The following is a 27,479-nucleotide window of genomic DNA, read 5'->3' as shown; positions in this document are numbered from 1 at the left end:
ATGGACCCTTTTATTGGCTTCTAGCTAACTGTCATAGTGTCAAATCTTATGCTTACCTCACCTTTAGTTTTTCCCCATATTAGCAGATTAACCATTTAAGCTTATGCTGTAGTTTCTTTAGCAAGCTGGATACCTCGCAGTCTTGTGGGCATTGTGGTTGGCAAGGGAATGTATGCCAGAAATATAAAGTTGGCTTTAACATTTGTCACATGGTAAAACATTGGATAACTGTGTGGATATTGATGAGAAACTACTGGAGTCTTACATGATGGATTTTTGCTAAAATAGATACAGGTAACTTGCAAGTGACAGAGATTTATCCTTAGAACTCCTCTTTTATAGTGCCTAGTCCACTGGTCTGAGTCAAGGGTTCTTGGGTATAATGTGTTATGGGCGGAAGTGGAAGGTGACCATGTAAGGTGTCATTAGACTTCCATGCAGGGCACAAGTGGAGTGTGATTATGTAAATGTCAGGATTGATCAATAGTAATATATTACCGATATATTCGAGCTAGTTTAAGCTACCTATGCCTTTTGACTTAAATGGCAATACATTAGCAATTTGACTCTTTGGCTTGTAATTTATGCATTAACAAGCAGTTTCTTATATTCAACATTGTGTTCTTTCAACTTCATTTAGGCATTCCAATTTCAGCAGAATCTTGGATATTGCTTCCTACTTTGAATGGGTTTAAATTTCGTTAACAGTCTTCATGGGTGCCAACCAGTACCGGTTATGTGTAGATTCCTTCTCATGCCAAATTGTGTTTGGCCCCACCTCAACTTTGTAGACTGTTGATGATAGGCCGAGCCAGACATGAAATGTTCTCAAACTTCTAACAAATTATGACTCGGATTATCAAACCAAATCCATAGGTGCTACCGACTGACTTGTTGGTCATGGAATCTTCTGAAGATCTGCTATATATGAAGTAAGAGATAATGCAATAAATTTCAATGGTGCTTGTAAATGTACTTTATAGTGAAATAAGGTAATCCTGTTTTATAAAGCCCATGATATCTGGACTCTTAATTTGTTGGAAGAATGAGTATGACTTCAATAGAAACAAGAATTGTTTTCACAACAATATGCATTAAAAAAGTAAAAAACAAACTCATGAGCGGTCCAAAAGCATTACAAAGCTGTGGCAGTTTGGATGTAAAACTGAGACTGGAGCATAGGGGCCAGAGAGTCCAAAGTGGACAGAAAAACTTGCACACTATCATTAAATTACTATTGCTCTTAGTGACCGAGTACTAGACATTTGATATGCACTCTTTTTTCTTAAATAAAAAAAAGATGTCATGCCGTATGCATCTCTATTTTGCAGATATTGGCTGTTTGAGCCTCGTTGTAGCATGCATGACATTGGTGGCTGGTACATTGAAACATTTGGTCAGGACAAGAAAAGAAGGACTGTGCCTTCCCAAAGGCAATGGGATGGTATGACTGAACATCCTGAAAAGTAAGTGTACCATGTGACTATGATGCCTGATTCTGTAATCATCTTATTTTGCTGCTATGATAGACACATCGTCATCTTCTGCTATACAAGCATGTTTTACCTTCAATTAAATTATTCTTTGCATTTACACATTTCTTATTTATTGGACATGTAGCTCATAATGTTAGATGTTCATTTACCGATTTCTGAATTTGCTCATATTTCTGAATCCAGTAAGGGTTTGACAAATCCAATACCTCATTATTGTGCTCAACAATTCAACAATGACACATGACAGAACAATGTAGACCATTATGATATACGTTGCTTTCATCCACAAAACTGTTCTCCAATGTATCACCATCATGCATCATACATCCCTTTTTTGCGCACTTCTAATCAGCAGGCTATTAGGTTACCATAATACTATACACCTAGACTTTACCAACGACTATCCTCTGCTCTATGAACAAGACAATCTTTTAACTTTTGAACAGTGATATGGATATGTAACATGGCATGGACAATTGACATGTCCATGACTTTGATGTAACAAAAGAGTTAAAAGTTGAATAGTTGTGGATATCTAGATTTCTGATGATGCCTTTGCATTTCTTATGTTGTAGTACATGCCAGTAATTGCGTAACAAACATCACTAGTATATTGACATCTAGAAAATCTCAGCACAATCCCCCCTCCTCTCTCTCTCACTGTTGACAAACAAACAAGGATACTTTCCAAGATGACAAGTACATACAAAACTAGAAGCACATTCCATTCCTTGCATTATATTACAATACTTTAACTTCAATTAGGAGGAGTAGCTAGTTATGTTTGCTTAGCTTGGTGTGACCATAATCTAGTCATAATTGTTAGGCAATGCTGCTTCATATATATTGATTCTGATTTTGTCTTTAAATATTCTGGTTACATGGCCAATTAAAAGTCCTTTATGAATATATTTAGATAAACTAAAATCTTGATAAGAAGTTTGTATTTGGTTCTTTTGCATGTCACAGACTTTTAAGTATGTGAATTGCAGGAGATTGCATCCTGCCATGTATTTGCTGGCTCTGGCATATAGAACATTAGATCTTGAGGATGCAAAAAGAAGGAAACGAAGTTTTAGGGGTTTTGTGGAAGCAAAATTTTATAGTGTTCTTCATTGGTGTCAGAAGCTTCTATAATTTGATAAATTTGGATTTTGGACATAGGAAGAGGAGGAATTTTACGGACCTTCTGCTATCTTGGGACCTTTTGACAATATTCAGTTTATCTTTTCAAAGGATGTGTCATTGTCACCATTATCATCTGTGGTTCGTGTCTCAACAGTGCACCTGAAAGTAGCAAACAGTTGCAAAAGGATATAATATGGTGGACCCTGCTATAATGCAACTTCTATAAATTTTCATTTGTGTGCATTGATGTTCAGACGTGGCTTCACTGAATGGTAGGTCCAAGAACGGTGAGTTATATGAACAAGACAATCTTGCAGCTCTTATCTCTTGGTATTGTACAGAAGGAATATCCAGGTTTCGTATCTTAATGATATCAATGAATACAACTTGGACTCATTACCCTATGAAATTAAAAGGAGGATCCAGTTTTCGAGCATGCAACATGTCCTACCACCACTCCTCGCATCAGAGACCAGCAAAGGTCAATAGCCAACTTCATTCTTCTCCCAGCAATAGTATTCCATAGACGGAATATGGGAATTAAGTTATCCTTTATGTCATTTATTTACTGTTTTTATGTTAATCCCATGCTTCAAAGGATCGAAAACGTTTCAAGAAACTGCCATTACAAAATATCTGTAAATCAAAAATAAGAATTCCATATTATGGTTACAGAAGATAATACTTTTATTACTGTATGAATATATTTTGATTCCTTTTTGCAGGAACTACTTAAACCCTTGCCTATTTCTCTGCATGTTTGAACTCTTTCCAGGTCCAGGGGGACAATGGAGGACTGCTCCTCAGTTACTTGAACTCAACCGCATAACCAATAAGGTAGGTGCCTCCACCCTCAGCTGGCATTACTTGAGCTTGAGCTGTATTTACTCTTATCCTTTTCGGGAATTTTACAAAGTTTTTTTCCCTTTTTCGTGCAGTTATCAGTTTAATTTTATATCCTCACAATGTGTGGGCATCTTGGTGTCTAAGATGTAAACAAATGAAAATTGGAAAAGTAAACTCTGTCCATTTTCAGCCATTATCCAGTTCAAATATGAAATCTCACCATCTAAATCAGATACTCTTTGCTTTCCAAATGGTTTAAAAAAAAACTTTTTATTTTCTTGGGGAGGAAAAGGCTTTTTATTTTGCTATGCAAATTGAGCCCCTATTTGTGAGTCACATGCCCATTATCCGGTGACTATAGTGGTGCGACTGCAGGTATGGTCTTATCATTTACTTGATAGTTGATGCAGAAAGAAGTATTTTAAGTAGATGAATTAGGCAAAAAATGTATTTTAAGAAGATGAATTAAACGTGAAATGAATGGTCAATGTAAACTGCTGGATGCTTTACTCCTCACAGCAAGAACGTACATTAGTTTTGCAGAAAGATTGGAAATTAATCCTTAATGTTCTCCATCCTTTCCTGAGCCCAATAGCCCAAGTCGGGTCCAATTCTATTGAAAATCGATGAAGATATAGAACTTATATTAAATCTATCATGATTCATGAACAAGTTTCCCAAATACTGAAAATTTTCAAGCAGGCCTCTGGTCTTAGGAACAAAATGTGAGCATATTCAGTGATCCACAGCATTGTTATTCTCGAAAGATCAAGCATAATCACAAATATATGAGGATTAGAACGTGTACTTTACATCGGTATAGCTGAATCATTCCCAAGGCCTATAGACAAAGCACGTAGCTTACGCCAACTATGCCAGATCTCCTTTTTAAATCATGGCCACATGTAAATTACAAGAATCTGTTTATTTTCTACAAGATCGTTGCATATAGAAACACATCACTCTATCTCAGATTTGAAGTAAAAAAAATTATGTTCCACTTGTTCATTTGGTGGGCTATGCTATAGGTTTTTTTTTTTAATCACTAATTCATTTTAATTTTAAGACTTAAAATTTACAGTTGTTCTTATTATTATTGAGTTTCTTATAGTAGGTAGGCATTAAACTAAACAAAGTTTTCTCTTTCTTGAAGTTCCTTGAAGGAAAATTCCGACAATAATATTCCAGGGATATTTTTTTATAATTTGCTTTGCAAAACTCGTTCTATGAGATAAATTTGACTTTTGACCACTTATCAAGTATTAAATAGGATTTACTTAGGATCAACTCAGAGCTTTCTTAAAACCACCTCCATTGTAGGATTTGCATGCACCAGTTAGTTGCCAAAAACTAGCTCTTTCTTGAAACTATGATGGCTTCCATCTGTTTGTGGCTTAATTTCTAACATTACGAAATCTACTAATTTCAATATATACTTCACCCAACTTACAATCTCAATTGTCACTTTAGTAATTTCAGCTTCCAATATACACTATAGCCAAGATTAAATGGAAGAGATGTGCCTACCACTTGCAAAGGTCTGCTTTCAAATCAAAGGTCAGAACTGACCCTGCTGAACCCCATCACTAATATACTTCATGTGGAAAAGGGATGGATTTTTAACTTCTGCGGGGTTGTGTGTTGAGACCTTGGGGTGTTTTGGCTGTCTTTTTAGGGTGTTCTATTGTAACAGGCGATGCCTTGTTTTCATGTGACGAGTGGTGGTAACTGTAATAGCCCAATCCCTTGGGCTATTGGGCCGGCCTGTGAGGGCCCTAGAGTGGGGGAGCACGTGCGCTGCACGTGTGGGCGGAGTGGGCGAGGAAGAAGACTCCCAAGTTTATCTCGGCGGAATCTGAGACTCCTAGGGCAATCCAAGTTTATCTAAAACTTTAGGTTCTCATCTATTAAAGTCCTCCTCCTTCGTTGAATTCCATCACTAATCTTTTGAGAAATAACCACGAACTCCAAGCTTCTTTTCTGGATTTCTTTCTTGTTGGTTTAATTGAGTTGTATTGGATGTTTGAAAAGCGATTTCATAATTTATATTTTTATTTTGGTATTGATTGCTATTTTCAAACTATATTATTTTATTGGTGCAAATGTGCAGAGCTTCTTACTAGGTCGTAAAGCGCACAATCATTTTTCTCTCTTTTTTAGTATTTGGCTATGGTTGAGATCACAAATGAAAGGGATGAAATAGATAGAGCATCATTATTCTTGGTTGGATGAATGAATTTTGTAATTATGTATAAAGTTTATTACTTGTTATGAAATGAGATTATTTTTGTTCATAGATATTGAGGTTGTAATAACTTTTTCAGGCCTAGCATATTTTTTAGGGTTTTGTCCTAGGAAGCGTATGACCGTGTCATGTGGCCAACCCGGGTGATGAGTTTGGGGTGTGATAGTAACCCCACCATTTTGCTCAAAAAAAGATAAATTATTTGTTTAATATTCTCGGTGCTTCTAAGTTGCTGGATTTATGGAAAACAAAGACAATCTGAAAGTTGAAACTAATGATTGACATATCCATTCTACTATGATGCATTTTTGAATGCCAAAAAGGGATTTGTTCCTGATTTAACGTAAACATGTAAAACCATCATACTGTTTCATTTTAAGCTATATCTTTCTAAGTTATCATGCAAGGGTTTTCTTTAGCTCTTTATGCTCTTGTGGATTTTTCACCATCGATGTCACTTTGCACATGATTCTTAATATAATGGATTTCTAGCACCAAACGGATGCATGATATGTCATATTAAATCAATATATGGATGTCGAGCAACAAGACAGCCAAAATCCAAGAAATAATAAAAAAAAAAAAGATAAGAATGCCTGAACTGTTAAGTCGTTGATGTTCTCCTTGTATGGTGACAAGAAGAAAGGTTTAGAGTAGGGAGAGGAATGGAGAGATAAAGCGAGGGCGGGAGGTCCAGTTGCCTACAAAGGCAGGGCACTGGCTGTTTGGGGAAAAAACGGGAAAAACAAAGAGGTGAGGAGATCGCTATGGCTTTGGGAGAGAACTGGAGAAAGAGAGAAATAGAGGGAGAGAGGAGTGGTTTTGGGAGAGAATGAAGGGACGATGGTCTTTTCAGAGACATCCGATAAAATTAGAACCATATAAAGGAGATTAGCATGGCTCCTGCACAAGGACGATACGCATAAATCAAAAAATGGTCTAAATTTTTTCGTCTTATTTTTCTTAATTCGGCTGATAATACTTATACTAGACTTATGTGAGCTATCGTTGTAGCAGAGAGGGCACTGTCAGAGAGAGCTCCAGCCAAGTACCTTTTTGAATAATATATATTTTTTAAATTTTTTTATTAAAGTCTGTTTTGTAAAATCGGATGGAAAACTGGACTCTGGACTATGTATGCAAAACCGGTTTTAAAATAAATTTATATATAGTTCGAAAATCTGATCTATCTCAAAATATATCTCATGGTGGTGATGAGCGATGAACCAGGAATGAAGTCTAATCCATTTTTAGAACCAACGAGTTAATCGGTACATAATGTAATCGATTCATCAGTAAAGAAAAGCCCAACTCCTCGATCAAAGCTATCCCATGCTGGTTCCGTTCCCAATGGAGTTCTTGTTATTAGTCTGTTTTGGAAACCGAATTTTGAAATCATATCTTGTATTTTGTATTTTGATGTTTTTTTTTCCTGATAAATTAGATTATATCACGGAGATATCATATATTTTGTGCAGGATTTTTCTGGGATATATTTGAAGGTCTGATTTTTGAAAGCAGGTATATGAAGGTCTGGGATAAATTAGCTCATTCGTAATCATTTCAGCTTCATGATCTCTTGTACGCTAACTCTGTTAACCATTAAAAATTAAAAGTTTTGGGTCATTTCCAATAAGGGAGAGAAGTATCTCTTCTGATCCCTCGCCCGAACCCCATTCTTCTCTTTTCACCGCTGATCTCCACCCTTGGTGGCCTCCACCCCTCTTGTCGCGCTGGAGGAATCCCTCATGGGTGGTTTCTGGGTTCCAATAAGTGGTTCTACGACGAGTAGTGCCTCCGGCGAGAGATGCAGGCTCGTCGACTGGTAGAATTATTTTAGATATATTTTTTATTAAAATTTTAATTAGTTTATAATTGATTGTGCCAAACTTAATCGATCTTTATCAAAATTGTCAAAAATAGTCAACCTTCTAGTACTATATAAAAGCTGCTCCCATATCACCTAGCTATCTTGACCCCCGCCACATCACCCGGCCCGGAAAATCTTAGCACCAAGACCGACATCTTTCAATTTTGGCATCCTCCTCCGCAAGATCATGAGCTGTCGTAATACCATCAACCTTCGCTCCTGCCGTGCTTCGCCAACGTCCGCCCCTCCCCCCCCCCCCCCTCCAAAAAAAAAAAAACTCTAATGCGCAGCTGGTGAGAATTGAATTTTTTCATGCTCGACGTAAATTTTTTTTTATTAAATACTAAAAATTTATTTTTATAGATTTTTTACAAATATTCCAACTAAATATAAAATATTTTTTATTTTCTTGTTGACGTTTCTTTTTTTTTCCGAACCCAGAAAATTCAAAGTTAAATCAGGTTTGAAGGGGAGCTAAGATTTTAAATATATATTTATGCATGTTATGAATTTACGACAAAACCAAGGAAGGTAATTTAAAAACCACCTTAGAAGGAGAGTTTCAGAAGTGAAAAAGGGAAAGGAGAAGATTTATTATTTTACTGTTAAGATTCTCATGCTGTCTTTGGTGTTTCTTCTACTCAAGAAGAAGGTATTCAAAATAAAGGAGTATAGACTTGATTGTTTTTCCATAAATTTGTTTTTGATACACAAATAAAATAGTAATCTAAGCGAGGTTACTAAAAATATAGGCACTGCATGGCTTTAAACTGATCATCTTAGAACTCTATTAGCTGGATTTAAATTAAAATTTGGGACTAGACATAACCCTTTCAGGATTTTGCTTGGGCCGAATCTGGATGATCATTGGTATCGTTTCTAAATAATTTTGTATCATTCCTCAATTGATTCCAGCTGGTTTTCATTGGAACTGCTCTGCGTCTGATTTCACGAATATTTATTTGTGCCCAAAGTTCAAGACTTGCTCCAACCTTAGGTCTATATACTAATACCAGGCTTAGCTTGGGACTGAGTTAAATGCAGAGAATTTATGTTGAAGTATGTCGCCTTCTTGCCTAAAGTTGTTCCTTCCATTAACCAAGAATAGCAGCTTCACATAAAAATGCAGCCTGTGAGCTAATTTCCTTACTTTTCTGACACTATGTAGTTCATTTTTCATTTTCTTTGAAAGTCGTAAAAAACTATGCAAATAGGACTCCTCCCCTGCATATCACTTGAGAGGAAGAGGATGTCCAGGGTTCAAGACCTATATGGAATTTTTCCCAAAAGTTCGGCTTGGATAATATGACCACTGCTTCTATTGTTATCCTCAAAAATTAAGAAGAGACCTGTTATGAGAACTTTGTATCAGCCTATCGATACGCAAGTACTCATGCTTTTCATGTATGCAGTGTGCAACCACCCCACCAACCAATGGCTCTTACAGTCTTCTTCTCCTTCTTCTTCTTCTTCTTTTTTTTGCTAAAATAAATAATTTATATAATTTTAATACGTTTATATCTAAAAAGATCAAAATACAGTACTTTATAGAGCACTTTAGATAGCTTCTTATTTGTGACTCACAAAACACCTCTAGAGAGATTGGCCACTTTTACTGTTGTTCCGGTTCAGCATTTTGGTTGATAAATTATGTATTCCTGTTAGAAAGATAGGAGATTATTTGGATATCCATTCAAGCTGGAAGTTTGCTTTATAATATTATTAAGGATACCAAGATGTCACAATATCTGCAGTCTATGAAAAGGATCCACAATAGATATGGAACCTGCACAGATTTTGGATCCCAGATTTTGACTAGATTGAGGTTGTGATGGATCCCAGATTTCTGTTTACAAGATGGATAGAGTTTTGCATAAAATTATAAAAAATATTTTTTTCACATATAAATTATTTTTATTTAAAAAATTATAATATATATATATATATTCGGATCAAATTTAAAATAAATTTTATCATTATCTATATTTGGGAATCTCTAAGCATCTTGCAGTTTCTAATCTAATGTCTTTACTGTTGAGTTATCTATTTATTTTTTTTACTATGTTGGTTGAACTTATGCGACATTAGTGCATGGTGCAAAAAAAAAAAAAAAAAAAAAATTTAAGACTGCAGGTCCTCTGTCACGTGATACATCGTCAAAGTGGAGGACAGCTCAGGAGGCACACTCATTGATGTAGGGGTGAGTGGGCCCTACGTACACCTGTCCTCCCTGTCCACCACAGGTTAGCAACTGCCAACTGCCGCTTCTCCATTTATTGAGCTTTTCCTTGAAAGCATTACTTTATTCCAAAAACAGCATGCCATCTTTTTTTTCTCTCTCCTCTCCGGTGGAGATCGGATAAGACCACTGGCAAAGCGGTCCGCGGCTACGTTGCTCTTAAAGTCAATATTAGACGGCTAATGGTATGGAATTATTTCGTTTTATAACATCACCTCCTGCAAAGTACTTATTCTCGCCTAGTTTTGCGTTTGGATTGGGTTTTCACCTAGTGACGTATAAACTGCAGTTTGGCCACTCAAGCTTTCTTAAAACTAGTGGCAATAATACAACCAAGCATGAGTAGAGCAAAAGGGAGATAAAGCTCTTCCAAAATGGTGATACGTGGCGCATGATATGGCTCTAGTGAAGAGGCTAATATATCAAAGGAAAGGAGCACTTTGAAGTTGAGTAAATATTAAGAAGGATTGAAGTGGAATGATTCTTTTTACTACAAAATATATATATATTTTTAAACAAAACAAGAAAAGGAGGTTTCCGGCAACTCAATATAAATAGATAAAATATCAAAATGCAAAATATTGCAAGAATCGAGTGGCGCATGATCCCGAAACAGGCTGGTTTCTTCCAACTGACCTTTATTGATAATCCAATTTGTATTTCTGTTAACCTCTGTATTTTAATAGAAATATGTGTTTAAGGTAGCTTTGAATATCCTCGAACATGTGAAGCTACTACTTTCTTTCGTAGAGTTAATTAGAGTGAGGAATCACTTTGAACAATGATCGCTATGCCAATCATATTCTGAGCAAGCTATAATATTTTCTCTAAAATAGAATGATTTTGATGCTTTTGACCAACGCAAAGGACCTACTTCAAAAGATAAAAAAAAGAAAAGCCCTACAATATATGGATCTAAAAGACTAAAATAATCATTAAGAGAAAGGACTAGCTTCTTACAACTCATCTAAAACAAGGGGCTTAATATAAAGTGTAAACCAGCTTAGACTATAGCGATGTACAAATACCAATCTGGGAAGGGTTTTTTTGTGAAAAAAAAGGAATACTACACGAAATTATAGGGAATTTGGAATCTAGGATCAGGAGGTCATTACCAGAAATTTTTTTAAAAAAATATCACTTAAAGCAATCCCGTATCAGACTATTATAATTCCGCTTGCATCTATTCCCGTTGTCCACGAAGCCACGCTTTTTTATACATCTCTCTCTCTCTCTGTTTATCTTCCTCTTATTAACCCTTGGATCGCTTCCAAGATTTTCCGGGCCTCTCTCGTTCCCCTCTCGCTCAGCTCCAGCCCCTGCCTTCCCCCCACCGCGACGCTTCCCTTCCGCCCCCTTCTCCCTTCTTGGGACTGAGCAGCGAACGAAGGAAGAAACCTCGAAGAGAAGAAGAGAAGAGAAAGGTAGCGGAGATGGGAGGAGGCAACGGGCAGAAGTCGAAGATGGCGCGCGAGAGGAACGTGGAGAAGAACAAGCCCCCCAAGGGTTTTGATCTCATCCCCCCTCTCTCGATGTCTCGATCTGTTGGAATTCTTTAGATTTCGAGCTGTTTTCTCACCGATCGATCGACTGTTTTGACGTTTTCGGTGCAGGGAGCCAGTTGGAATCCAACAAGAAGGCCATGACCATCCAGGTTCATCTCTCGTTCCCCTTCTCAATTGGAATAATGTTCTGATTTTTTCAAAGATGTTTTAGGGTTTGATCTTTCCGTTGTCTCTTTCGAGATCATATGAAATCGGTCAGATCTTGCAGAATCGTTCTTGTTTAGTGGAAATTTAGATGGTTAAGGTGAGTACTAGTCATAATGGAGGAGGACAGCGTTTTATCTCGAGGCCTTTGGATTACCCACTGAAGTTTATAGCTTAATGGCAGGTTATTTGTTTGTTTGGTTATCTTGCTTTGTTGGGGGATTTGTTTGTCAGCATGGTGGTTCTTGGAAGAATGTTCTAAGAATGCTCAGTAGAGATTAAAACGATGATAAAAAAATCAGATATTTTTATAGTTACAATAATATAGCGAAAGAGAGGATATGCTCCTTTAGAAAACAATACATTGGCATCTATGAGAAATTTTCACTGGATACACCGAATATTGATGATTTTATGAATTTGGTGGATTACTTTCCATTGCTGAAGAGGGTGAATGAGACTTGGTTAATACTCATAACCAATAAAATATTTTTAAAATCTTGTTACTATTTGTCATTCACTGTATAAGCATTTTAATCTTTTAGTTATTGGAGCAAACCAAATTTATATCTGTTCTGAACTATTTTGTGGTTTGCTATGCAAATGGATTTATGGATCCCCCATTGGAACAATTGTTTGCATTATATGCAAAATACGTTATTCTATATTCAGTAGTATGACTATGTATGACTGTTTTGACATTCATTCTTGTACATATGTTGTTTCTGTTTCTTACATGCTTTGTGTTAGTGAAAACACATAGAAAATGAGATATTTCACGGTATTGTTTGGTTTTTGTTGCCCAGATAGACAACCCAAGAGGGGGGGTGAATTGGGTTTTAAAATAATTTGGCTATTAAATCTTTTGTGGATAACTAATTAATTCTTTAGCGAGATGATTAATTAGTTTCTATGTGCGGTGAATGAAATGCGAGAGATAGAGAGAGACAAACAATCACAAACACAATGTTTTATAGTGGTTCGGAGCTAACCCTTGCTCCTACGTCCACTCCCCAAGTCTCACTTGGGAATTCACTATAACCCCTTGGATTACAGCCGGTTGTTTTCCAAGCTCACAACCAAACTTGTTGTTTTACGAGCTCACAACGAACTCGGTCGGTTTTCCCAGGCTCACCGACTAGAACCAACCCGATTGTTTTCCCGGGATCACAATCGAACCCTTACACGTTGGTTTTACACTCGGCTCACCAACCAACCTCAATACCCTTGATTCAATCCCCCGATTGAACCAAGCAAAGACAAGATGGAAGTAAAAAAGGAGTAACAGAAAAAACAGAGCTTCTCAAAAGCAGATAAATAACAATATAAACAAAAGAGAAGTTAGAAGCCCTCAAACACGTTTGAGTTGGAGTAGAGTAGGACTTCTTGAACTTCGGGTCTCCTCTTGAATGTCTGGTCGACTTGAATGCAGGAGGAGATCTCTTTCAATGTTGGGAAGAAGTAGGTGGATGCAGTTAATGTTGCTCTTCCCTCTTTTCGTTGAAAACCAGGTTGCAGAGATTGAAAGCTTGATTACTTTGAGTGGAATGGTTGTTCTCTACTTTGCTACAGTCCTCTGTGGCTATTTAAACCAACCCCCACGGAAACTAGCCGTTAGAGACCTTTTTCTGCCCGTTCTGCACACTCTGCACAGCCTGACAATATGTCCGTTGGTGGGTTGGAGTCGACTCGCGCGATCAGGAGTTGACTCGGCTGTAGCGGGAGTTGACTCATGCTTTTCTGGAGTCGACTCGGCAACTGTTTCGGATTTGAATTAAAGTAGCCTCTTTGACTGGGAGTCGACTCGTCTTGACCCGGAGTCGACTCGCCAACTTCTGGAGCTGACTTGGCATTTTCGGAGTCGGCTCATCTCATGAAGTCCACGGAGCCAATTTTCAACTTGGCCAACTCGAGTCGACTCGACTGTCCTGGGAGTCGACTCGGCGCTCAGAGCCCGAACTCCCGATCTTCTGTCTTTTGGCTCGTCCAGTCTTGGAGTCGACTCGAACTTCCCCGGAGTCGACTCGGCTCTCAGTTTCCGAAACTAAGTCTTCTGCCCTTTTGGTGTACCGCTGCCTTGGAGTCGACTCGAGCTTTCTAGGAGTCGACTCGGCTCTCAGACACAACAGATTGGTCTTCTGTCTTCTTTGGGGTCGCGGTGTCTAGGAGTCGACTCGCGTATTGCGGGAGTCGACTCGAATCTCAGAGTCCGAAAAATGTTCTCTGACTTTTTCCTTGTGTTCCTCTGAGAGTCGACTCTCACTTTCTTTGGAGTCGACTTGCCAACCATCGGAGTCGACTCGCGTTCCACTGGAGTCGACTCGAATCTCAGACCCGAAAACTGCTCTCTGACTTTTCTGCCTGTGACTCCTAGGAGTCGACTCATACTACCCTGGAGTCGACTCGGTGAACATCGGAGTCGACTCGCGCAGTTCAGGAGTCGACTCGCTGACAGGTTTTGAGTTGATGCTTTCTGTTCGTCTGTCTGTTCTCAGTCGGAGTCGACTCGTACTGATCCGGAGTCGACTCGAGCTCGTGCCAGTGAACTTGATACGCTTGGAGTCGACTCGTGATACTCTGGAGTCGACTCGAGTCTCAGACTTTGGTTCAAGCTGACTTCTTAACTTATCCAAAATATTATGAACCAAGTCTAGAGACACTTAGACAAGATTTTCACTGAAACACTTAATTGAATTCATTAGTAAACAAGAGATATACTCAAATGCTTTGAGCTCATCAAAATCAAATAGGGTTTTAATCAATCACTCCACAATCTCCCCCTTTTTGATGATGACAAAACATTGAGTATATGTAAAGTGAATTGCTCTATAAACAAGGAAGTAAAATCCATAAATGAATTCAGATGTCTGGTAATTTAATTTATCCAAGTTTGAAAGGTGTGAACAATAAATTTCGGAGTTAAAGCTCCCCCTTTCATTTGGAATTATATAAGCCTTCATATCATGCAATCAATTGTTTGGCTTATATATCTTTAATGATTTAGCTTGCTTAAAATTCAGATTCTCCCCCTCAACATATGCAATCTACTTTGTTTTGATTCATAAGAATTTTTGACTTTTAAATTTTTGGTTTTTAGAGGGAAAATCTGTCAATTTGTTCTTGAGTAGGATTCAGCTAATCTCCGAATATCCCTTGAATAGATTCTGGAGATTACTCCATTAGGAGCCCCAAAAGAGAGATAATGAGCCTCGAGGTACCAAATCCACTTAGAACAAATTTTTGTGTGTTTTAAAAGTTTTTTTTTTATATTGATTTTTATTGATTCCTTTTACATATTTTATACATATTTCTCCCTCTTTTTGTCATCGTATCAAAAAGGAGGTAAGCACACAATCAATCATAGATCAAATGGCACAGAATTGAAGAAGATATGGCTACTCATTGTATTGATTTGTATGTAAATACATTTGAGAATACAATAAGTAAAGCAAAAACAATACATGTCAAAACAAAACACAAAAAACAGCTATGGTCTCCTCGAGGATGTAGCTCCTCCTCTCGAAGATGTATCTCCTCCTCTCGAGGATGTGGCTCCTCCTCTCGAGGATGTGGCTCCTCCTCTCAATCTGCTCTGCTCCATGAGGAGGGTGACTGCATCTGTAACATGCCCGAGCTGAGTGATAATCGACAAAGTGGCTCTGCTATGTGTAGTGGAGAGCTCAGTCACCGACGTCTGAAGTGCGTCCAGCTTGTCGATGAGCACATTCGACAAGTGCTCGGCCCCCTCGGTAGTGGTGTGCATGTCACGTCCTATGTCATCCCGCATCTGTCGAGTGGTGCTCGTGACCTCACTCAGGCTATGGAACTGGGCCTGGAGCAAAGTCCTCATGTTGTAGATCTCTTCCCGCACATGAGCCGTCATGTCAGTCACGGCCGTCAGGGAAGGGACCAACGCTGAAGATGGAGCGGGAGAGGGAGCAAGCACTGAACCTCGGAGCTCCCGAAGCAGATTATCCCGCAGATCTCGGACTATCTCCTGCCGCAGCTCCCTGAGCTGCTCAGGAGCGATGCGGACCTCCATGGGTGGTGGAGCCGAGGAGAAGGGTCCGGCGGAGGTGGTAGGAGCAGAAGTGGATGGAAAGTCCGGTAAGTCAGGATAGTCAGAATCTGGCTCAGGACTAGGGGAGTGTCTGGTGGTCTGTGTGGTGATGGAGGACTTCCTAACCTATGTCCCCTCTATCTTCCGAAACCCCATCCTGTGTAGGGTCCCCGGACGCATGCGATCAGTCCATCGCAATGCGCGAAAGGGTTCCCCCTCAGGAATAGAAATCTCGTACTCCCTAAACAACAGAGTGAATACCATACCGTAGGGTAGGGTGAGCCTAGGTCTGTCTAGTGGCTCACACAGGTATCGATAAATGAGTTTGGGGAAGTTGATTGGGGTGTCCTGAAGCATGTAGAACATGAGAGCTAGGTCTCTCTCAGATACAAAATCAAATCTCCCGGTCTTAGGGAAGATGGAACTAGACAATATACTCAGGAGGATCCGCACCTCAATCGGAAGTGAGCTAGCGGATACCTCGTCTAAGGGTGACTGGGGTGGATGCCCTAGAATGGCCGTAAGGGCCTCAACCCTGTCCTCGGGGTGTGTGGGAGCCACCCCTACTTGTGGAAGGTGGAGGATGTGGGCAATAAGATCCTCCGTAATGAACAGAGGGACACCGGCTACCGTGTCCTCGATACCCCCATCTCCTCGATGGACGGTACCGTAAAACTCTCTAACTAATCCAGGGTAAGTTGGGAGATCTAATGTGAGGAAATACTCTAAGCCCTGGACACGCAATCTCTCACCTATGGTGAAACCCTCCCGGGAGAGATAGTCGAAATCGACATATCTCCCGGTGGTGACGGCCTTCCCGGCGCACGGCCTTGCGGGAACCGCCCTCGGCGGGGAACGAGCCGGAGGTTGTTGCCTCGCGGGATCGTGCCGAGCCTTGGAGCGCCTCTCGGGACCGGCCTCGGGTCGGGACCTCTTCCGGACTACGGTTTTACGCGGCATAAGGACCTAGATTGGGAGGAAAACCCTAAGGGACGGTGAAAGGTTGACGGAAAAGGCTTGGGGACGACCGGGGACGACCTAGGAGTCGGCTCTAGGGCTTGTGAACAGTGGCGGCGGAGAATAGAAGTGTTTTCGAAACGACAAAGTTAGGGTTAAAAAGTCGGATCCCGACTGCGAGTCGACTCCACTGAGTTGCGAGTCGACTCGACCTCGAGTCGACTCCAGAATATGCGCGAGTCGACTCCCCCTCAGGAGCCGACTCTGAAACTTACTCGAGTCGTCTCTAACTTTGGCACGCACCTAAAAATCATGTTATGTTCGTGCCGAATGAGGGAAAATCGCTAAATTATGATCTGTTTGATGATCATTGAAAAGAAACTCTATTTTAACCACAATCTAATCATCAAAATCAACGAATCTAGTGGAAACTACCACTAGGATGGATCAATCACTCCTAATCCCCTCCTAAGCACACTAAACCTCTCTTCACTTAGGGGTTTTGTAAAAATGTCTGCTAATTGATCATCAGTACAAACAAATTGTAGTGTCACATCACCATTCAGTACATGATCTCTTATGAAGTGATGTCTTATCTCAATGTGTTTAGTTCTTGAATGCTGAATTGGATTTTTAGTTAGATTAATGGCACTTGTATTATCACAGTTAATAGGTATTTTATCTTGTTTAATGCCATAATCTTCTAATTGTTGTTTGATCCACAAGATTTGAGCACAACAACTCCCGGCTGCAACATATTCAGCTTCAGCAGTAGATAATGCAACCGAGTTTTGTTTCTTGCTAAACCATGAGATTAGGTTTTCTCCTAGAAATTGACAAGACCCGCTGGTACTTTTTCTATCAAGCTTACATCCAGCGAAGTCTGAATCTGTGTATCCTATTAGGTTTAGGCTAGATTCTTTAGAATACCATAACCCTATGTTCTTTGTTCCTATTAGGTATTTAAAGATTCTCTTTACTGCAATTAGATGTGATTCCTTAGGATTAGCCTGATATCTAGCACACATGCAAACACTAAACATAATATCAGGTCTACTTGCAGTAAGATACAATAAAGATCCTATCATACCTCTATACAGTTTCTGATCTACAGATTTACCTGATTCATCTTGGTCTAATTTGCATGATGAGCTCATGGGGGTGCTGATTGATTTGTTTCCCTCCATATCAAACTTCTTGAGCATCTTCTTGATGTATTTGGCTTGATTGATGAAGATGCCTCCTTCAGACTGTTTGATTTGAAGCCCGAGGAAGTAGTTCAGCTCTCCCATCATGCTCATCTCAAATTCACTCTGCATCAAATCAGCAAATTCTTCGCAGAGACGATTGTTAGTAGCACCGAAAATAATATCATCAACATAAATCTGTACTAACAACATATCTTTGTTTTTCTTCTTTAGAAACAATGTAGTATCTACATTACCCCTAGAGAACTCATGTTCTAATAGGAATTTGCTAAGCCTCTCATACCATGCTCTAGGTGCTTGTTTTAAACCATAAAGTGCTTTGTTCAATTTATAAACATGATTAGGGTATTGATGATTTTCAAAACCAGGAGGTTGTTCTACATATACCTCCTCATTAATATACCCATTTAAAAATGCACTTTTTACATCCATTTGAAATAACTTAAAGTCCTTAGAGCATGCAAAAGCTAGTAAAAGTCTAATTGCTTCAAGTCTAGCTACCGGAGCAAAGGTTTCATCAAAATCTATACCTTCTTCTTGATTATAACCCTTGGCTACTAATCTAGCCTTATTCCTTATTACAGTACCATTTTCATCAAGTTTATTTTTATAAATCCATTTGGTACCTATAATTGAATATTCAGTAGGTCTTTCAACTAGATTCCATACTTTGTTTCTAGTAAATTGGTTTAATTCTTCTTGCATTGCATTTATCCAATTTACATCATTTTCGGCTTCTTCTATGTGTTTGGGCTCAAAGTGTGAGACAAAAGCTAGATGGTTATTTAAATTTCTAAGGGATGCTCTAGTCCTAACCGGTTGAGATGGATCATCTAGAATTAGTTCCTTAGGATGCCCGTGAGCATACCTCCAAGCTTTAGTTAGCCCATGATCCACAATAGCCTCTTGGCTTGATGATGCATCTTCAATCAATTTTTGATTGTCATCTTGTAATGTCATCTCATTTATCTTTTCTTCAAGAATTTCAGCCTCATCATCAAAATTACCTTTCTTACTAGAGGAAAAATCACTAGAATCATCAAACACAACATGTATAGATTCTTCTATAACTAGGGTTCTTTTATTAAAGACTCTATAGGCTTTACTAGTTGTGGAGTAACCTAAGAATATGCCCTCATCAGATTTAGAGTCAAATTTACCTAGATTATCTTTCCCATTATTATGAACAAAACACCTACATCCAAAAACATGAAAGTAATTAACTTTTGGTTTTCTGTTTTTCCAAAGTTCATAAGGTGTTTTCTTTATAATGGGTCTTAATAAAACTCTATTTAATATATGACAAGAAGTATTAATGGCTTCTCCCCAAAAGTACTTAGGGAGGTTACTTTCACATAACATAGTTCTTGCCATTTCCTCTAGAGTTCTATTTTTTCTTTCCACAACTCCATTTTGTTGTGGTGTCCTAGGTGCAGAAAAATTATGGGTTATCCCCTTTTTACTACAAAACTCATCAAATGACTGATTTTCGAATTCGGTACCATGGTCACTTCTAATAGCTATTACTGAGGTATCTCTAGCATTGGTTACTTCTTTATGGAATTTCTTAAAAACAAAAAATGCTTGATCCTTATGTGCTAGGAACATGACCCATGTGTACCTAGAATAATCATCTACAATAACTAGACCATATTTATTTCCACCTAGGCTTGTTGTTCTAGTTGGTCCGAATAGGTCCATGTGTAATAATTCTAGAGGTCTAGAGGTAGAGACACATTTTATGGATTTAAATGAGTTTCTAGATTGTTTGCCAAATTGACATGCTTCACATATTTTATTCTTTTCAAATTTTAATTTTGGCAAACCTATCACGGAATCTCTTTTAACTAGTTTAGTTATTGTGTCCATGCTTGCATGACCTAACTTACGGTGCCATAACCAACTAGCATCATTATCCTTAGTTTCATTAACAACTAAACATTGGTTATGTTTGGCAAGATCTTCAAGGTCTACAACATACACATTCCCACGTCTAATTCCTTTAAAAACTAAACTATTGTCATTTGGGTTTGTTATAATGCATAGTGATGGTTTAAACATAACATCATACCCTTTATCACATAATTGACTAATGCTTAATAGGTTATGCTTAAGACCATCAACATATCTAACATTATCAATAAAAGTAGAAGAGGTAATTTGAACTTTACCAATACCAATGATGTGACCTTGGTTGTTGTCTCCAAAAGTCACAGCACCTCCCTTCTTAGCTTCAATGGTGAAAAATTGATCCTTGTCACCCGTCATGTGTCTTGAGCAGCCACTATCCAAGTACCAGCAATTTTTGTTGACCTTGGCTGCAAGACACTCCTACACAAGCAGATCATATAATCTTAGGTACCCAAGTTTTCTTGGGTCCTTTATGGTTAGTCATATTGGTTCCTTTTGGAACCCATACCCTTTTAATTTTTCTTTTAGTTTTCCCTTTCCTATAGTCACATACATTTGCCTTATGTCCTACAGTTCCACAACAAAAGCAGATTACTTTCTTAGTTTTGCTTTCTCCAGCTTTAACAAAGAAGTTACTAAGAAGTTTTTGTTTATTTTTTGGATTATACCCTAAACCCGCTCTATTAAATACTGCTCGTTGACTATTTAGTATCATGTTCAATTTTTCAAAACTATATGTAAACTTTTCTACCAAAGGTTTGTACTTTTCAAGTTCTTTAGTTAGAGTTTGTTTTTCGGTTTTTAGAATGTTTAAATCTTTTATGAGTTTCTCGTTTAAGTTTTGTTTATTGTTTTTAAGTTCTGAAGTTTTCTTAGTTAATTTTTCATTATCTTTACTCAAGGTATTAGTCTTTTGAGTTAAGAGTTGATTGCTTGTCTTAAGTTCTAAATTTTCTTTGATAAGAACATCTTTATCCTTAACTAATGAATCATACTTACGGATATAAGTTTGATTAGTTACTTTTAGTTCTTTGTTTTTAGCATTTATAGCCTTATATTCAATCATTAGTTCATTAAAAGCATCATAAAGCTCATCAAAAGTAAAATCTAAAGGCGATTCGGACGTTACCTCATTTTCATTGGCCATGAAGCAGAAATTGGCCTTTTCCTCTTGTTCCTCATCCGATGAAGAGGATGATGAGTCAGAGTCGGATAGTGTTGTGACAAGAGCCTTCTTCTTCTTGTACTTGCTCCCCTTCTTCAGTAAAGGGCACTCAGCTCTTATGTGACCCGGCTTCTTGCACTCGTAACACCCAATCCCCTCATTTTTCCTTTTCTTACCTTTGTCCTTGCGGTAGGAATTTGAGGGGCCTCTCCTTTGATGATAGGACTTCTTGTGGTTGATGAATTTTCTGAATTTGCGCACAAGAAGAGCCTCACCATCATCTCCCTCAAGCTCTTCTTCTTCACTACTGCTGCTGCAAGACAAGTCTTTATTAGATGATGTAGATTTAAGAGCTATTACCTTTTTCTTATGGGAGGACTCTTCTTCGCTGTGCTGCTTCATTGTGAGCTCGTGAGTCATTAGGGATCCAAGGAGCTCTTCAAGTGGAAGCTTGTTCAAGTCTTTAGCTTCTTGGATTGCCGTCACCTTGGCTTCCCATGACCTTGGTGTACAGCGAAGAATTTTTCTGACAAGCTCACTGTTAGTATAGTTCTTGCCAAGGCTTTTTAGGCCATTGACAATGTCAGTAAACCTAGTGAACATGCATGTGATTGTTTCATTAGAATCCATTTTAAATAATTCGTACTTATGAACCAATATATTTATTTTGGATTCTTTGACTTGATTCGTGCCCTCATGGGTCACTTCAAGTCTGTCCCAAATCTCTTTTGCAGAATTGCAAGTAGAGATCCTATTGAATTCATTTCTATCTAAGGCACAATAAAGCACATTCATAGCTTTAGAATTTAGTTGTGCCTTTCTCATGTCGTGTTCATCCCAATCTTTTTCGAGTTTGGGTACAGTGACCCCCTCTACATAAATGGATGGGATGTATGGCCCATTTGCTACAATGGTCCACATCTCATAGTCTTGGGCTTGGATGAATATTCTCATCCTAGCCTTCCAATATGAGTAGTCAGATCCATTAAAGAATGGGGGTCTTTGGGTGGACTGACCCTCAATGTGGGAAGATCCAAATGGGGTTGTCATTTTGATCTTTGACTCTTAGAATAGAAGAGTTTAGGCTCTGATACCACTTGTTGCCCAGATAGACAACCCAAGAGGGGGGGTGAATTGGGTTTTAAAATAATTTGGCTATTAAATCTTTTGTGGATAACTAATTAATTCTTTAGCGAGATGATTAATTAGTTTCTATGTGCGGTGAATGAAATGCGAGAGATAGAGAGAGACAAACAATCACAAACACAATGTTTTATAGTGGTTCGGAGCTAACCCTTGCTCCTACGTCCACTCCCCAAGTCTCACTTGGGAATTCACTATAACTCCTTGGATTACAGCCGGTTGTTTTCCAAGCTCACAACCAAACTTGTTGTTTTACGAGCTCACAACGAACTCGGTCGGTTTTCCCAGGCTCACCGACTAGAACCAACCCGATTGTTTTCCCGGGATCACAATCGAACTCTTACACGTTGGTTTTACACTCGGCTCACCAACCAACCTCAATACCCTTGATTCAATCCCCCGATTGAACCAAGCAAAGACAAGATGGAAGTAAAAAAGGAGTAACAGAAAAAACAGAGCTTCTCAAAAGCAGATAAATAACAATATAAACAAAAGAGAAGTTAGAAGCCCTCAAACACGTTTGAGTTGGAGTAGAGTAGGGCTTCTTGAACTTCGGGTCTCCTCTTGAATGTCTGGTCGACTTGAATGCAGGAGGAGATCTCTTTCAATGTTGGGAAGAAGTAGGTGGATGCAGTTAATGTTGCTCTTTCCTCTTTTCGTTGAAAACCAGGTTGCAGAGATTGAAAGCTTGATTACTTTGAGTGGAATGGTTGTTCTCTACTTTGCTACAGTCCTCTGTGGCTATTTAAACCACCCCCCACGGAAACTAGCCGTTAGAGACCTTTTTCTGCCCGTTCTGCACACTCTGCACAGCCTGACAATATGTCCGTTGGTGGGTTGGAGTCGACTCGCGCGATCAGGAGTCGACTCGGCTGTAGCGGGAGTCGACTCATGCTTTTCTGGAGTCGACTCGGCAACTGTTTCGGATTTGAATTAAAGTAGCCTCTTTGACTGGGAGTCGACTCGTCTTGACCCGGAGTCGACTCGCCAACTTCTGGAGCTGACTTGGCATTTTCGGAGTCGGCTCATCCCATGAAGTCCACGGAGCCAATTTTCAACTTGGCCAACTCGAGTCGACTCGACTGTCCTGGGAGTCGACTCGGCGCTCAGAGCCCGAACTTCCGATCTTCTGTCTTTTGACTCGTCCAGTCTTGGAGTCGACTCGAACTTCCCCGGAGTCGACTCGGCTCTCAGTTTCCGAAACTAAGTCTTCTGCCCTTTTGGTGTACCGCTGCCTTGGAGTCGACTCGAGCTTTCTAGGAGTCGACTCGGCTCTCAGACACAGCAGATTGGTCTTCTGTCTTCTTTGGGGTCGCGGTGTCTAGGAGTCGACTCGCGTATTGCGGGAGTCGACTCGAATCTCAGAGTCCGAAAAACGTTCTTTGACTTTTTCCTTGTGTTCCTCTGAGAGTCGACTCTCACTTTCTTTGGAGTCGACTTGCCAACCATCGGAGTCGACTCGCGTTCCACTGGAGTCGACTCGAATCTCAGACCCGAAAACTGCTCTCTGACTTTTCTGCCTGTGACTTCTAGGAGTCGACTCATACTACCCTGGAGTCGACTCGGTGAACATCGGAGTCGACTCGCGCAGTTCAGGAGTCGACTCGCTGACAGGTTTTGAGTTGATGCTTTCTGTTCGTCTGTCTGTTCTCAGTCGGAGTCGACTCGTACTGATCCGGAGTCGACTCGAGCTCGTGTCAGTGAACTTGATACGCTTGGAGTCGACTCGTGATACTCTGGAGTCGACTCGAGTCTCAGACTTTGGTTCAAGCTGACTTCTTAACTTATCCAAAATATTATGAACCAAGTCTAGAGACACTTAGACAAGATTTTCACTGAAACACTTAATTGAATTCATTAGTAAACAAGAGATATACTCAAATGCTTTGAGCTCATCAAAATCAAATAGGGTTTTAATCAATCACTCCACAGTTTTCCTGATCAGTTTGTACATTTATTCTCCTATCAAATCTAATGTTTAATTGCATGTAATATTAAGTATCTTTTTTTTTTTGTAGTCTATGATTATGAAGTGCTATAAGAGGTTAAATGTAGCTTTGCATGTTTTATTTTAGCATTATAGACCTCCCATAGGACAATGATCAGGCACTAGAGGGATTTGTGCAAATAATCCTTTTGTTATCACTGTGTCTATACACAACACATTTTTGTTTGTGTGTATCAACTATTTTGGGAACAATTTTGGGTTTCAATAGGATGAGGGTCAATTGGTCTTTGTTTGAATGGTGATGATTTGCCTCATTTATGTATTACTTGTCTAGAACCACTTAAAGGGATAAAAATCACTTTTAACGAGCTTGCTACTATTCTTTCTTTATGTTGTGGCCCATCCAACTAATGTGGACGGTCATAGGACTAGACAAGTCTTTTTGAGCCATCAGTGGTGATTGCTTTCTTCATAATTTCATAATTGGTGCTGAACTACCTGTGATGTTTTTGGCAAGTTTCTCCTGTCCTTATCTTGCATGACCTTTTGATGGTGCATCATTGATTGAAAGCTACGTGTTGGTGATTCTAGGTTCATTTAGATCAGATTTGGGCTGATGTAATTAGCAGAAATTAGTTTGTTAATTTGATATACCTAATTAGATATACCTAATTAGAATTTAGAAGAGAAGAACAAAGTGAACAGAGTATAGAGTTAAATTGGGCTTGTGAAAAGTAGAATATGAAAAAGGGGGAGAAGGTAGATGGAAAAGACAAAATAAGAGAGTTTTATTTTTTCAAATGATCATCAAATCAACTACGCCTTCATCTCCTCCTTTTGTACCTAAAAACATCAAGATTTACCAAATAGCCTCCTTATTTAACTAGGACACCTCTGGACATTTTCATGACCCTGAGAAAGAATAAGAAAAAGAAACATATGTAATACTTCCAAAAAGTAGCATGCTTTTCCCCCCTTTGTAGAGTCCATCATAGAAAGCCTTCAAAATCAGTTGGTGACACAATCATAGTTACTCAAAGAACTTTCCTAGTGCAGCTAGATCTAATGTAGGACTTATTGACACTAATTTTTACAGCTTCATTTGGTTGTGAAAGAGGGAATTGGGGGGGATAGCAATCCTTATTGGTTGTTATTCCTCCACAAAGGTACTTTTCCCATAGTCAGGGAATGATCTTGTTTTTATGTAACTGGAGCAATTGTGAAAGGCATGGGAATAAAGAAATGTAATAGAAAAAGTAGAAGCGGGAAAGGGATAGTGAAAAATGGTAAAGATAGGAATAATCCATAGCAGAAATCACCACATAAGTCAGTTCTATGGGGGAGGACAGAATCGACTTATTACATGAAAAGGAGGGTATGCTGTGTTGACGGGAATAACTGTCCCAGAAAAAAGATGCAGAGGTTGGTGGAATAACCCACTGTCCCCACTCTTATCTGGGTTAATCTCGCAAGAAAATGCAGCCTTGCTAAAATAAGTATCCAAGACTCACCAGAAAATAGCCCTAACACTGAGCACCAAATTTGCAAGAAATGTAAAACATCTATACTTATAACGGTAATATAATACATGAAAAATTGAAATAAATAAATTAACTAATTCTAAATCTATTGTAAATTTAAGCTTCATGTATATTAGTAAAAAGCATCTAACCATAGTTGATCAAGTGCTTCAGTCAATTATGAAGTAGATGACTTGTTTATATCTATATGTAGAGGATTGTTATTCAAAAAATCGGGTACAGAGCAGTAAAAGGAACAAGTTGGTTTTTCCATACTTGTCAGTGGCAAAGTTAATTTTGCAACTTCAAGTCAGTGAAAGGAAATAAACTAAAGGCCATAGGAGCAATGAATAGTCGAATATTAAAAAGAAAACATGCAAGAAGCTGGCATGATAAATTTGACCCTTTGCTAATGTTAGAGGAAGACAAGGACAAAGATCATCTTGCATGGCCAACTTTGGTTGACCATTTATGTTGGTGGTTAACCATCATTGACCTTTGCTAAAGAGGTAAATAAAATCTATGTAACTCGCAATATCCGTAAAGTGATTTGAGCATAGATTTGCTGCACTTAATTATAACACTTGCAATAGTTGCATGCTGCCTAAAAGACCCAACTAGTGACTCTGTTGTACAATGGCGCTGCAAACCAGGGCTGTTTTCATCAGGTCAAGAATTTTTTGAACTTCGGACTTGTGGGGTATTTGAATTATCAAGTTCAAGGTATCTTGGAGTGAGGGTTGTATCAAACAAAGATAAGGTAGAATTTACCAAATTCATTTTGGTAATTTTGTTTTGGCTAAACTAAATTTGTGGAAACAAAATTTCTTTTAGCTGAGGAATATGATCACTGATTGTGAAGGACATCCTTATATGGGTCTATGCGGCTGTGTGTGTTAGATCTGTACTATCATATAAGGTAACTATAGGTAGCTTCTTCCATTGCGCTTTTTGTATGGAGGTTACAAGGGTAAATATGGCTTATTAGCTCAATTCCATCAATTCCAGCTCATCAACTATAGCTACAATAGCAGGTCATCTGATTCTTTACTAGCTGGTTACAAACAAGTGTTCTGTCACGTTGATGGAAATGCAAAGTTTTACTGAATTGTTACTCTCTCTCTCTCTCTTATGGAGATATTTTATGGTTCATTTAGAAATTCGCAAACAAGTTAATCATGGTTTTGGTTACAATTATAATTCTGATGCTAATATATCAGATCTAGAAAACTTAAGATATAGGGATTGTATGTGTCATGGACGTACCTTAGCAATACCTTGCTACATTGTTTCATTTCTCTGATGAGATAATTTATTGTTTACATTAGATAAGTTCTATATTATTACATTGTGTCAAGGCTGCCCTTATCCTTAGGCAAACATATGGAAAGAAATTGGCGATGAAGAGTTTTTGATATGAATACTTGAATGTGAAGTAGGTTTCTCTCTTGTGGGGGAAGGATTATTGTTCACAATTTTGCTTTTTAACATTGAACTTGCTGATAGAGACCTCGTTAATGACACTTTCTTTCTGGCTTTTGAGTGCAGAGCTACGATTCCATGAATTTCCAGGCTAATTGTTATGATTTGAATTTCCAGGCTAATTGTTATGATTTGTGTTGAACTGTGTTATCATCATAAGCCAAAATTTCATCATTGTTATGTATTGTAGGTCTCCCGCTTGAAAGCCTTTTTTTCAATTATTCATATTGCTATTTTGACCTGAATGCAGTGCAAGGTATGCATGCAGACCTTTATTTGTACCACATCAGAAGTGAAGTGCAGAGAACATGCTGAAGCAAAGCATCCAAAATCCGATCTCTATCAGTGCTTTCCCCACCTTAAGAAGTAACAGCGAGCTATTAGGAAGAATCTTATCCAGTTAAATTACATTAGATATGGATATGTTTTATAATTTAACGGATGTAAACTTTATCCCCTGGACTATTTATGTGGAGTGCATCTTTATGTTGTAGTCCATTCTGTTGTCCTACGAACTATTGGAGAAAGCTGGCATCCTTCCTGTTGAACTCA

At 38.7% G+C, this 27,479-nt stretch overlaps 3 protein-coding genes and 1 non-coding gene across 19 annotated transcripts in view; 3 read left to right on the top strand and 1 right to left on the bottom strand.

Moving 5' to 3' along the window:
• Positions 1-11,273, top strand: part of LOC103700810 (Chaperone DnaJ-domain superfamily protein) — a 15,406-nt gene extending 4,133 nt beyond the window's left edge. Inside the window, exons 4-8 of one of the 16 annotated variants that reach the window (XR_016399928.1) lie at positions 1,332-1,466; positions 2,489-3,105; positions 3,400-3,461; positions 7,194-7,236; positions 9,719-11,273. Coding sequence is in view for 2 of the 16 variants with exons in the window: in XM_088718894.1 (XP_088575020.1) it covers positions 1,332-1,466; positions 2,489-2,633 (280 nt within the window). In the remaining 14 variants the exon portion in view is untranslated. Of the gene's footprint in view, positions 1-1,331; positions 1,467-2,465; positions 6,014-7,193; positions 7,349-9,711 lie in introns of those variants that run through there. The other 15 variants (XR_016399929.1, XR_016399930.1, XR_016399931.1 and 12 more) reach the window with 15 other exon arrangements.
• LOC120104143 (U6 spliceosomal RNA) lies at positions 6,562-6,664 on the top strand. Its single transcript, XR_005506597.1, has one exon. It is a non-coding gene; the product is annotated as a U6 spliceosomal RNA (small nuclear RNA).
• Positions 11,077-27,479, top strand: LOC103700811 (uncharacterized protein At2g23090-like). The gene is made up of 3 exons (XM_008782690.4): positions 11,077-11,330; positions 11,438-11,478; positions 27,178-27,479. The coding sequence occupies exons 1-3, from the start codon at positions 11,258-11,260 to the stop codon at positions 27,295-27,297; spliced, it is 234 nt and encodes a 77-aa protein (XP_008780912.1). The 5' UTR covers positions 11,077-11,257; the 3' UTR covers positions 27,298-27,479.
• LOC148715009 (uncharacterized) lies at positions 11,735-21,556 on the bottom strand. The gene is made up of 3 exons (XM_088712377.2): positions 20,799-21,556; positions 19,973-20,089; positions 11,735-11,791 (listed from the first exon to the last, which is right to left on the bottom strand). The coding sequence occupies exons 1-3, from the start codon at positions 21,462-21,464 to the stop codon at positions 11,735-11,737; spliced, it is 840 nt and encodes a 279-aa protein (XP_088568503.1). The 5' UTR covers positions 21,465-21,556.

Source organism: Phoenix dactylifera, chromosome 1, assembly GCF_051530095.1.
Source record: "Phoenix dactylifera cultivar Ajwa chromosome 1, Ajwa_hap1_PhDact_Kaust_v1.1, whole genome shotgun sequence".
NCBI lineage: Eukaryota > Viridiplantae > Streptophyta > Magnoliopsida > Arecales > Arecaceae > Phoenix > Phoenix dactylifera.
The sequence above is the reverse complement of the archived record's forward strand: the minus strand, read 5'-3'. Positions and strand labels throughout refer to the sequence as shown.